At 41.3% G+C, this 12,626-nt stretch overlaps 1 protein-coding gene across 6 annotated transcripts in view; it reads right to left on the bottom strand.

The window, feature by feature from the left end:
• GINS1 (GINS complex subunit 1) overlaps positions 1 to 12,626 on the bottom strand; it is a 43,137-nt gene that overhangs the window by 16,568 nt on the left and 13,943 nt on the right. For 5 of the 6 annotated variants that reach the window (XM_035298533.3, XM_035298534.3, XM_008995873.5 and 2 more), the window contains exons 3-5: positions 10,693 to 10,791; positions 8,815 to 8,905; positions 2,867 to 2,983 (exon numbers count right to left, since the gene is read on the bottom strand). In XM_035298533.3, coding sequence (XP_035154424.3) covers positions 2,867 to 2,983; positions 8,815 to 8,905; positions 10,693 to 10,791 — 307 coding nt within the window. Of the gene's footprint in view, positions 1 to 2,866; positions 2,984 to 8,814; positions 8,906 to 10,692; positions 10,792 to 11,598; positions 11,742 to 12,626 lie in introns of those variants that run through there. The other variant, XM_078371581.1, reaches the window with a different exon arrangement.

Here is a 12,626-nt window from a genome sequence, read left to right as displayed (position 1 = left end):
CAAGGTGGGCAGATCACTTGAGGTAAGGAGTTCGAGATCAGGCTGGCTAATACAGTAAAACCTTGTCTCTACCAAAAAATACAAAAATTAGCTGGGGGTGGTGGCATGCCCCTGTAGTCCCAGCTACTTGGGAGGCTGTGGCATAGGAATCACTTGAACACTGGAGGTGGAAGATGCAGTGAGCTGAGACAGTGCCACTGCACTACAGCCTGGGCAACAGAGTGAGGTCCTGTCGCAACATAGAAAGAACGAAAGAGAGGGAGGGAGGGAGGGAGGGAGGGAAGGAGGGAGGGAGGGAGGGAGGGAGGGAGGGAAGGAGGGAGAGAAAGGAAGACAGAAAGAGAAAGAAAGAGAGAGAGAAAAAAGAGAAAGACAGAAAAAGACAAAAACCAAACCAAACAAAGACAGATTTCAAACCAACCACCTAACTTTACACCTTAAAGAACCAGAAAAAGAAAAGCAAGTTAAACCTAAGGGCTAGAAGGAGGAAATAACGATAAGAACAGAGCTTAATAAAGACAGAAACACAATACAAAAAACAAGTAAAACTAAAATTTGATTATTTGGAAAGGTCAACAAAATTTACAAACCTTTAGGTAGACTAAGAATAAAAAAAGACTGAAATTACTAAAATCAGAAACGAAAGTGAGCTCATTACTACCAATTCTATAGAAATAAAAAGGATTCTAAGAGTCCTATGAACAATTGTACACCAACAAACTGGAAAACCTAGATGACATGAACAAATTCCCAGAAACACAAACCTATCAAGACTGAATCATAAAGAAATAGTAAATCAAAATAGACCTGTAGCCAGTAAGGAGACTAAATTACTAATAAAAAAAATATCTCAATAAAGAAAAGCCTGGCTGGGCAAAGTAGCTCATGCCTGTAATCCCAGCACTTTGGGAGGCCAAGGTGGGTGGATCATGAGGTCAGGAGTTCAAGACCAGCCGTCCAACAACCTGGTGAAACTCCATCTCTACTAAAAATACAAAAGTTAGCTGGGCATGGTGGTGCACACCTGTAATCCCAGCTACCTGGGAGGCTGAGGCAGAAGAATTGCTTGAACCAGGACCCAGGAAGTGGAGGTTGCAGTGAGCCAAGGTGGCGCCACTGCACGCCAGCCTGGGCTAAAGAGCAAGACTCCATCTAAAAAAAAAAAAGCCCTAGACCTGATGGTTTCCCTGGGTAATTCTATCAAACATTTCAAGAACGCCAATCCTTCTGAAACTTCTAAAAAATATAAAAGGAGGGAACAGCTCCCTAACTCATCTTTTCTTTTGGTAGAGTCTCACTCTGTTGCCCAGCTGCAGTGCAGTGGAACAGGAAACAGTCTTAACTCACTGCAACCTCCACCTCCCAGGCTCAAGCGATTCTCCAGCCTCAGCCTCCTGAGTAGCTGGGATTACAGGCACCTGCCACCAGGCCTGGCTAATTTTTGTATTTTTATTAGAGACAGGGTTTCACCACGTTGGCCAGGCTGGTCTCGAACTCTTAACCTCAGGTGATCCACCCGCCTCAGCCTTCCAAAGTGCTGCGATTACAGGCATGAGCCACCACGCCTGGCCTTTTAAAATTTCTCCCTAACTCATTTTATGAGGCCAGCATTACCCTAATAACCAAAGCCAGAAATGATACTACAAAAAAAACTACAGACCAATGTCCCTTATAAATACTAATGCAAAAATTCTCCACACAGGCTGGGCATGCTGGCTCATGCCTATAATCCCAGCATTTTGGGAAGCTGAGGCGGGCAGATCACCTGAGGTCAAGAGTTCAAGACCAGCCTGACTAACATGGAGAAATCCCGTCTCTACTAAAAATATAAAATTAGCCACGTGTGGTAGCACACGCCTGTAATCCCAGCTACTCGAGAGGCTGAGGCAGGAGAATCAATTGAACCTGGGAGGTTGAGGTTGTGGTGAGCTGAAATCACACCACTGCACTCCAGCATGGGCAGTAAGAATGAAACACCATGAACAAAACAACCCCAAAATTAAAAGCAGAGCCTCAAAGAGACTGATACATCCACGTTCATAGCAGCATTAATCATAAAATGATAGCTAAAATGAAGAAGTATCCCAGTGTCCATTGACGGATGAATGGATAAGCAAAGGAATATTACTCCACCTTAAAGAGAAAGGAAATTCTGACACACGCTACCACAAATACCACAGAAATGAACCCTGAAGATACTAAGCTAAGTGAAATAAGCTAGTCACAAAAACCCAAACACTTGTCATTTGCAGGTTCTCAGAAATTATTTTTTAATGAAAACAAAAATACTATATGATTCTACTCACATGAGGTAGTTATAGCAGTCCAAATCATAAGAGAGAGAGGGTAGAATGGTGGCTGCTGGGGGAAGGGAGGTGGGGGTACTGAGAAGTTATTGTTTAATGGGTACAGAGTTTCACTTTTATAAGATGAAAAAAATCTGGACATGGATGGTGGTGATGGTTACAAAACATGTAATATTAAACAATATTTAATACCACTGAAATGTACACTTAAAAATAGCTAAGATGGCAGATTTTATATGTATTTTTTGTATTTAAAAAACAGACACTTGTTCATTTTACTTTTGAAATTTAGGGACTGATTTTCCATTTTGATTTAACTTTTAGTAATAGCTAAAACATTTATATGGTTCCATAGTCAAAAGTATTAAAACAGGTATAAACAGAAAATTATAACTATTCTATTGTATTCTGTCATCCCCCTACAGGTAGCTTGTTTGATTTGGTCTATAATTCTTTTCTATTTTAATAGAAGCTAACACATATTCATATACTCCCCTCTTCTTAAAAGGTAGCGCAATCTACACATTAAAGAAAAATGCATTTTAAAAAGATATACATACTTCAATATACAGGCTTTTTGGTGGTTTCATATCCTGTGTAATGTCCAAACCTTCACGTCCTCCCAGTGACCTCATATAAGTAGCAAGAGATTTCTTATAATTATTGAACCACTCCATCTGCAAACAGAGATGATCATTTGACAAAATTCTAGGAAAACTTACACAAACTGTAAACTCATCCATTTGTAAACAACACACTTCCCAACAGAAATCACTATTGTGACCATTCATTCATTTACACTAAAATATTACTGATCACCTCCAATAATACAATACACAATAATATTGGTATGGGTACTTAGGATGAATCATTCAGTAAAGTGAACAAAATTCTCTGCTCTCAGAGAGCTTCTGTTTCAGCATACTTAATAACAAACCTTAGGAACATCTGACCAGAAACAGAACCACAAAAAAGACACCATTCACAATTATACCTTCAAACTCTGCATTGATGCTATTTTTGAAAACTACAAAACATTAAGAAAATCCAAATGTCCATCAACTGATAAACGTGTGCCCATATGATGGAACATTATTCAACCATAAGTAGCAAGAAAGTTCTGATACGTGCTGCCATTACCAGAGGGAAGACAAAAGGCCACATCTGCATGATTCTACTCATATGGAAAACCTGTAGCAGGAAAATCTACAGATAGAAGGTAGATGTGGGATTTCCAGGAGCTGGGAGGAGGGAAGAAAACGTAGAGTAACTATAAAGGGCACAGGGCTTCTTTGTAGGGTCATGAAAATGTTCTTGAATAAGATGGTGGTATTGGATGCACAACTCTGATACACTAAAAACCACTGCATTGTACACTTTAAGACGGTAAACTTCACAGTGTATGAATCATATCTCAGTAAATCTGCTATTTAAAAAAAAAACTGTTGAAAGAAATGAAAGACCTGAGTATATACCACATTCATAGATTGGATGATTCAGTATTGTAATAATGTCAACAATTTATAGATTCAATTCAATCTCAATCAAAATCTTAACTTTTTAAAAAATGGAACTTGACAAACTGAGTCTAAAATTTATACAGAAGTGGCCAGGCGCAGTGGCTCATGCCTGTAATCCCAGCACTGTGGGAGGCCAAGGCGGGCGGATTACCTGAGGTGGGGAGTTCAATACCAGCCTGACCAACATGGAGAAACCTCATCTCTACTAAAAATATAACAAATTAGCTAGGCTTGGTGATGCATGCCTGTAATCCCAGCTACTCAGGAGGCTGAGGAAGGGAAATCACTTGAACCCAGGAGGCGGAGGTTGTGGTGAGCCGAGATCTCCCCATCGCACTCCAGCCTGGGCAACAAGAGCAAAGCTTCTTTGTAGGACAGGACAGGGACAGGAACAGGGACAGGGACAGGGACAGGACAGGACAGGACAGGAAAAGAAAAACACAGGGTTGCCAGGCTGGTCTTGAACTCCTGACCTGGTGATCTGCCTGCCTCGGCCTCCCAAAGTGCTGGGATTACAGGCGTGAGCCATCACGCCTGGCTTTTTTTTTTTTTTTTTTTTTTGGGTAGACACAGGGTTTTACCCTGCTGCTCAGGCTGGTCTTGAACTTGTGAGCTCAGGCAATCCATCTGCCTCAGGCTCCCAAACTGAGGGGATTCCAGGCATGAGCCACTGTACCCAGCTCAGTAAGATTTTTTAAAATAAGGAAGTGATTAGTCTGCACAAAAGTCAAGAGAGTAGTGATCACTGGGAGGAGGGACACAAGGCTTCTGGAGCAATATTCTTTCTTGAACAGTGTGATGGGTACACGAGAATTCCTCAGTGACACATCACTGGCTGTACATCTTCGTTTTCTGCACCTTTTTGGATATGTTTGCGTGTGTCTGTTTTTATGTTAGCTTTTACAACGCAAATGGTTAAACTAAGTGATTTTAAAAGATTTAAAAGGTATATGCCGAGGTGCTAAAAACTGTACTGTCTTTTACAATACAAAGGATAAAAGATGACATCTGTACTGGTAAGCATGAAGAAAAGTTTTCTGACAGAGATGTTGCTAAGTGAGTCAAAACATGGGTTTTTCCACTGTGGTCTTTTCTATGGTGTCTCCAATGAGAACAGCAGAGTGTAACAGACCCCAAAGAGAAGATGAAGTAGAAAAAATCAAGCTGTTTTGACAACGAGGGTATTACCCTCATTCAATCTCATTCACAGACAAAAGGGCAACATAGAATAAGCACGTTTCTTCCACAAAAGAACATACTGATATGGTCACAAATTTCTATTTTATTTTTCCTTATGGAAAAATATTAATAGAAAAGAATACCTATTTTCACTATCTCTCATATGTTAGTGGCCTGAAGATTTTAAATAGAAAGTTTGGAAGTCAAATAACAAAAGATGTTACTATCTTTTTTGAGACAGTTTCCCTCTTGTTGCCCAGGCTGGAGTGCAATGGTGCGATCTGGGCTCAGCACAACCTCTGTCTCCCAAGTTCAAGCAATTCTCCTGCCTCAGCCTCCTGAGTAGCTGGGATTACAGGCATGTGCCACCATGCCCAGCTAATTTTGTATTTTTAGAAGAGATGGGGTTTCTCCATGTTGGTCCGGCTGGTCTTGAACTCCCAACCTTAGGTGATCTGCCCACCTCAACTTTCCAAAGTACTGAGATTACAAGTGTGAGCCACTATGCCTGGCCACGATGTTACTATTTTTAAAAAGTGAAAGATGTTACTATTTTAAAATCATGATGCTAAGATGATTTTTACTTATTATCCATGTACTTTCACATTTTCCAATGGTGTTTTCTCTAGACATTTACCATCTGTTTCACGTTAGTAACCTCATTTTAGCTCTGCTTTTACTTGTATTATTACTGTAAGTCAACAATACTGACATCATCATCCCCACTAATATTTATAAAGTGCTTACTATATACCAGGAATTTGCTAAAATTTTAATATGCATTATTTTATTTACTCTTTGTCATTGCTCCATCATGTAACTACTATTAACGTTTTTCTTTTATTTGTGAAGGACTGAAGCTTTGAGAAACTGGATAATTTACCAAAGGGCTCAGAGTTAACAGGGCAGGGATCTGAACTCAGGTGGCAGACTCAGGCCCATGGCATCACCCACTGAAGCACTATCCTTGAACAACACAGACATCCATGTTGACACTCAGACCTCATGGGCTCCTGTAAGTTGTCAGGGATACCTGGAAATATTCTTTGTTACTGTTCCAAAATGGTTGATGCAGTTGGCACCATGCAATTGCCTCAAGCAGGGATGTCTGTGTTCTACTACAGAGTATATCTGTATTAATCTCTTGTCATCCTTAAGTTTTTCCAAAACACCACTACTGAAAGACAGAGACCATGTATATTCCATTTTTTTCTTTTCATTTTTTTTGAGACAGGGTCTCACTCCCTCGCTCAGACTAAAGTGCAGTGGCGTGATCTCGGCTCACCACATCCTCCACCTCCCAGGTCAAGTGATTCGCCTCAGCCTTCCTGAGTAGCTGGGATTACAGGCACAAGCCACCACACCCAGCTAGTTTCTGTATTTTTAGTAGAGACAGGGTTTCACAATGTTGGTCAGGCTGGTATATTCCTTTTTATAGATGAGGACACTGGGGTAGAAGGAAGTCATTTGCCAATTTTGCAGTAATTCACAAACTCTTCCAAGAAACTATCTCAGGTTTCACTATTCTCAAACAACTTAATCTCTAGACCCATTAATATTCTTTATTTGCTGTTAACATGGTTATATTTTATTAAAATAGTAACTGACTTTGGGAACTCAGTAATCACAGAAAAGTGTCATCCTTAGAGAAACAATGTCCAATATGAAATCTAATTGATGTGCTTGAATAAACGTAGCTTGTAATCATTTACAAAATTACAAGAAACAATCGCCGGGCACGATGGCTCACACCTATAATCCCAGTGCTGGCAGGCCAGGGCGGGCAGATTACGAAGTCAGGAGTTCGAGACCAGCCTGGACAACATAGTGAAACCCTGTTTCTACTAAAATATAAAAATTAGCTGGGCGTGGTGGCACACGCCTGTAATCCCAGCTACTCAGCAGGCTGAAGCAGGAGAACTGCCTGAACCCGGGAGGTGGAGGTTGCAGTGAGCTGAGATCGTGCCACTGCACTCCAGCCTGCTCGACAGAGCGAGACTCCATCTCAAAAAAATAATGTAAAATATTGTAGGAAAAAAATAATTAGAGAAACAACATAGCGTTCTGTTCATCTCACCATAATACATGGGAAATACCCCAAAGTTCAATTGATGTAAGTAGATTTGAACACAAAGAGCACAAAAACAAAGTGAAGTATTAACATGTTACCAATTTTGTAGTAACTGGTAAATCTGAGGTATAGATCACTCATGTATTTATGCAGAAAATGGACAGAATGAAAACAAAGCTATAATAAATAGATCACTTTCAAATTGTGCAGAATCTAATGGCAAACACATTGAATATTTGCTTTCTTTTTTAAAATTTTACTTTAAGTTCTGGTATACATGTGCTGAACATGCAGGTTTGTTACATAGGTATACATGAGCAGTGGTGTCTGCTGTACTGCATATTTGCTTTCTTAAGCTCTGTGCTATGCAACTCTAACATAATAACTGTTAACATTTATTGGGTGCCATCCTATGCTGTGCTCCACATGGATCACCTGAAGTAACCCTGTGATAGGCCTTGTAATAAGACTGTTGTAGAATAAAGAATTTGGTGCACCTCTCCCTCATTCCTGGGAGGTAGCCTCTAAATTCTTGGACTTTCTCAAGTCATAGAAATGTCTTGTTATTCATGATGTGCCCTGAGAGTATGTGCTACTGAGGTGACTTGTGGTGAAGCCCTACCTAGTCTGTGCTAACAAGATGACTCAGAGTTGGGGCTCGCCATTCCAGAAAGACAAACCATGTGATTAAAGTATTGGCCCTTTGGGCTTCCTGATGTTAGTCTGACCTCCAGGAAAGGAAAGAGGGATGGAGATTGACCTCAATCACAGGGCCAAAGATTTAATCAATCATGTCTATGCAATGAAGCCCCAGTAAACACTCTGGAGAGCTTCCTTGGTTAATGAGACTCTGCGTGTTATTATTATATAATTGTAATTATAATCCCGGCATATTACAAATATGCCCAGATTATGCTGCATCCTGATCACACAGGGTGAGGATTCTAGGAGCTTCAATCTGGGACCCTCTCAGACCTCATTCTGTGAGTCTCTTCCTTTGGCTGGTTTTGATTTGTATCTTTTTTGGTATAATAAAACTGTAATTTTAAGTACAGTGATTTTCTGAATTCTATGAGCCATTCTAGTGAATTACTGAACTTAAGGTTAACAGTGGGATCCCCAAACTTATGGGTGGTGACTCAAGTGAGAGCAGCCTTACGGAAGATTGTGTGCTTAACCCATAATGTCTGGTTGAGCTGCAGATAGTGTCAGAAGTCACTACAACCTGTAATGGATAGGTACTATGATCTTCATCTTGTAATGAGGAAATTGAGGCACAGAAACAGGTCAAGTGACTTGCCCAAGATTAGACAGCAGAGAGCCAGGATTTGAACCTAAGTTCACCTGACTCCAATCCTGTGTCCTTAAATAATGGGCTAGCTCTTTGCCTCAGTGACTAGGCAAATAGGAATCTGCAGCATTTATTAGGAAAAGTATATATACATATATAAACATTTTACGGAATATCCCCAAATAATAATGTCAGTTTTTCAATGCCACTGATGGATCACTAATGTAACATCATGGGACTCTATTTTTTTAATAATGATTTTCCACACATCATTTAGAATTACTCCTCACCACATAGTTCCCTAACATTATACACTAAATACCAGCCAAAAATTGGGGAAAAACATACATTAAGAACAAAAAGAGGAATACCAATAAACACTATTATACAACAGTGCCAGAACGTTAGCATTATCGCAGTTTATAAACTTGAACAATGTTAACTCACTTCTTCAGCAGACATGTGAAACCGTAATGCGTTGGGCAAGATGCTACCATATTCCCATCTGAGTGCTCTGATCCGAAGCAAGCGGTCATACCTAGGACATCAAGAAGGCATTGGGTGGCCTAAGAATAAAAGGGGGATCATGTGTGGACTTATTTGGACCTTGATGCAAACATACCGGCTCTAAAAAGACATCTTAGGGACAACGAGAGGAACATACGCCCAGTCTGAAAAGTCAGCCTGAATGTACTGTCCACTCTTCCATGTGTGACAGCAGCACAGTAGTCCAGGGAAAAAGGTCCCAAAGGTCCTTATTTCCTTTTTTTTTTTTGAGACAGTTTTGCTCTTCTCACCCAGGCAGGAGTGCAGTGGAGTGATCTCAGCTTACTACAACCTCCGCCTCCCGGTTTCAAGCGATTCTCCTGTCTTAACCTCCCAAGTAGCTATGACTAGGTACCCACCACCATGCCCAGCTAATTTTTGCATTTTTAGTAGAGACAGGGCTTTACCATGTTGGCCAGGCTGGTCTCGAACTCCTGATCTCAGGTGATCCATCTACCTCAGCCTCCCAAAGTGCTGGGATTACAGGCATAAGCCACCGTGCCTGGCCAAAGGTCCTTATTCCTTCTTCTTTTTTTTTTTTGAGATGGAGTTTTGCTCTTGTCACCCAGGCCAGAGTGCAATGGCACAATCTCGGCTCACTGCAACCTACACTTCCCAGGTTCAAATAATTCTCCTGCCGCAGCCTCCCAAGTAGCCAGGATTACAGGTGCCTGCTACCATGCCCAGCTAATTTTTGTATTTTTTTTTAGTAGAGATGGGATTTCACCATGTTGGCCAGGCTGGTCTGGAATTCCTGACCTCGTGATCTACCTGCCTCAGCCTTCCAAAGTGCTGAGATTACAGGTGTGAGCCACCAGACGCAACCAAAGGTCCTTATTTCTAAGACAAAGAAGAAAAATAGTAAGAACACAACCATATTCAGTAGTGACACACCATGATGCACTTAAATAGTATGGCACTGGCCAGGCGTGGTGGCTCACACCTGTAATCCCAGGACTTTGGGAGTCCAAGGCGGGTGGATCACAAGGTCAGAAGTTCGAGAACAGCCTGGTCGAGATGATGAAACCCCGTCTCTACTAAAAACACAAAAATTAGCCGGGCACAGTGGCAGCGGCCTGTAATCCCAGCTACTCAGGAGGCTGAGGCAGGAGAATTGCTTAAACTCCAGCGGGAGAGGTTGCAGTGGGCCGAGATCGCGCCACTACACTCCAACCTGGGCAATAGAGTGAGACTCTTGTCTAAAAAAAAAAAATAGCGTGGCACCAACAAGCAAAACACGATGAAGAAAATATGGCAAAATAGCAAAAAAATTAAAACTGTTAAAACCATATGATGGTTCCACTGGGGTTCATTATAGTATTATTCTCCCTACTTTTAAAAGTGTCAGCCGGGCACAGTGGCTCACGCCTGTAATCTCAGCACTTTGGGAGGCCGAGGCGGGTGGATCACAAGGTCAAGAGATTGAGACCATCCTGGCCAACATGGTGAAACCCCGTCTCTACCAAAAATACAAAAATTAGCTGGGCGTGGTGGCATGCACCTGTAGCCCCAGCTACTTGGGAGGCTGAGGCAGGAGAATTGTTTGAACCTGAGAGGCAGAGGCTGCAGTGGGCCGAGATTGCGCCACTGCACTCCAGCCTGGTGCCTGGCGACAGAGCAAAACTCTATCTCCAAAAAAATAAAAAATAAAAAACAGGAAAAATTTAAAATGCTTGTAAAGAGAGAGAAATCTAAGATTTAACATTACCCATTTGAGATAGTCAACTGGGAAACCACACAGAAAACCCTGCCACCCCAAGCAAAACCTGAGAAGCTTACAGGTATGCTACAGTACAGCGTCGATTTCTTAACAGAGAACAGTGTCGAAATTTGATAGTTGGTATCAAATCACTTCGTCCACCTGACTTCGCTTCATTCCTGATAGGAGCATTTAAAAAGAAAAAAAAAATGTACTTTTCAGGATAAGTAAAATTTTCAAAGTCAACTAACAACTGACTTACATGCTTATTTGTAATCCACTTGTGATTAGCAGTTAAACTAGGCAAATAATAACTATTTGTACATCACAGCTTTTATTATGAAAAAGCCAAAAGCTAAACAACTTGCCCAAGATCATACTATCAAATATGTTTTGTTTAGGCATTTAGTACTTGGCATTTCTGCACTGATTAAAAGACACTGTGTTCATTCACTTTTTGGGATTCCATTATCATGCTGAGATAAGAGACAAACCTAACGTGATGGACGTGAGATTATGGTCTTACGTCATGCTGTTATTCTACACAGTACCTCCGTTCCAGTGGAGCTTCCAAATCCTCATTATAATAAAGTGAGGTAAAGTAGAGTCAAAATGGCCTTTCATTCAACTAAAACATCTGCTGCTCTCCAAGTATGTGTATGTATATACTTCAGTATTTTTGACACTGCAAATTTTGGTTTTACCCTATAAAAAGTACATGTAACTTCTGAATGAATAAAAATCTCCTTTGGAGTTTTTAAGCAACCAGATGAATACAAAAAGAATTCATTCATGTAGCGCCTGCCTCTATGCCAGGCACTGTGCTAGGCCCTGATAACACAGGGAAAATACATGTCCCATCCTGTCATGTCTTCTAGGGCTGTTCTATACACTTCTGCCACCCTATGAAAGTCAGATTTGTTCTGTACATTGTTTACATCATGCTCTGGATTGTAAGAAAACAGCATAAAGAAAAAATACTCAACCTAATAGTAGAGTACTTCATCAAGCACGTAAGGACTTCCTAAAAAATTTCACATTTTATGGCCAGGTGCCGCAGTTCATATCTGTAATCCCAGCACTTTGGAAGGCCGAGGCGGGAGGATCACAAGGTCAGGAGTTCGACACCAGCCTGACCAACATGATGAAACCCTGTCTCTACTAAAAAGAAAGAAAAAAAAAATTCACATTTATACATGAGTAATTTAAAAATAATAGATTTCTTTTCACAAATAATTTTTTTTTTTTTTTGAGATGAAGTTTTGCTTTGTTCCCCAGGCTGGAGTACAGTGGTATGATCTTGGCTCACTGCAACCTCCGCCTCCTAGGTTCAAGTGACAATCCTGCTCAGCCTTCTCAGTAGCTTGAATTACAGGCGCCCGCCACCACGCCCAGCTAATTTTTATATTTTTAGTAGAGACAGGGTTTCACCACATTGGCCAGGCTGGTCTCGAACTCCTGACCTCAGGTGATCCACCCACCTCAGCCTCCAAAAGTGCTGGGATTACAGGCATGAGCCACCGTCTCAAGGCTCACAAATAATTTTAACTAGAAACATAACAATCATTGCCTCCCAAGAAAGAAACTAGGAAGGTGGAGGACAAAATTCTGGATCATGAATTTGTGAATGGCATAAACACAGGGAATACAAGAAAATCATTCCCTTATTAAACCAAGGCCTATAGGCTGACCTCTAACTCATCTATAACCTGCTCACTTTCTACAAAGTCTGGGTCACCCCACTAGTAATCTGGTGACCAGCTTCCCCCTCCTCTCAGCCCCTCCACACAGCAACCAGGATAATCTTTTAAGACACAAACATGCCACCACCTGCTCACACTTACAACTCATCTGATATCACCCTTGGCCACTTCCCAAATTCCAGCCACATAAGTCTTCTTTAAGTGTCAGTTCCCCAGGCCTGGCACAGTGGCTCATGCCTGTAATCCCCGCACTTTGGGAGGCTGAGGCAGGCAGATCACAAGGAGTTCAAGACCAGCCTGGCAAATATGGT

This window comes from Callithrix jacchus, chromosome 5, assembly GCF_049354715.1.
Source record: "Callithrix jacchus isolate 240 chromosome 5, calJac240_pri, whole genome shotgun sequence".
Taxonomy (NCBI): domain Eukaryota; kingdom Metazoa; phylum Chordata; class Mammalia; order Primates; family Cebidae; genus Callithrix; species Callithrix jacchus.
This window is presented reverse-complemented; position numbering and strand designations above follow the sequence as displayed.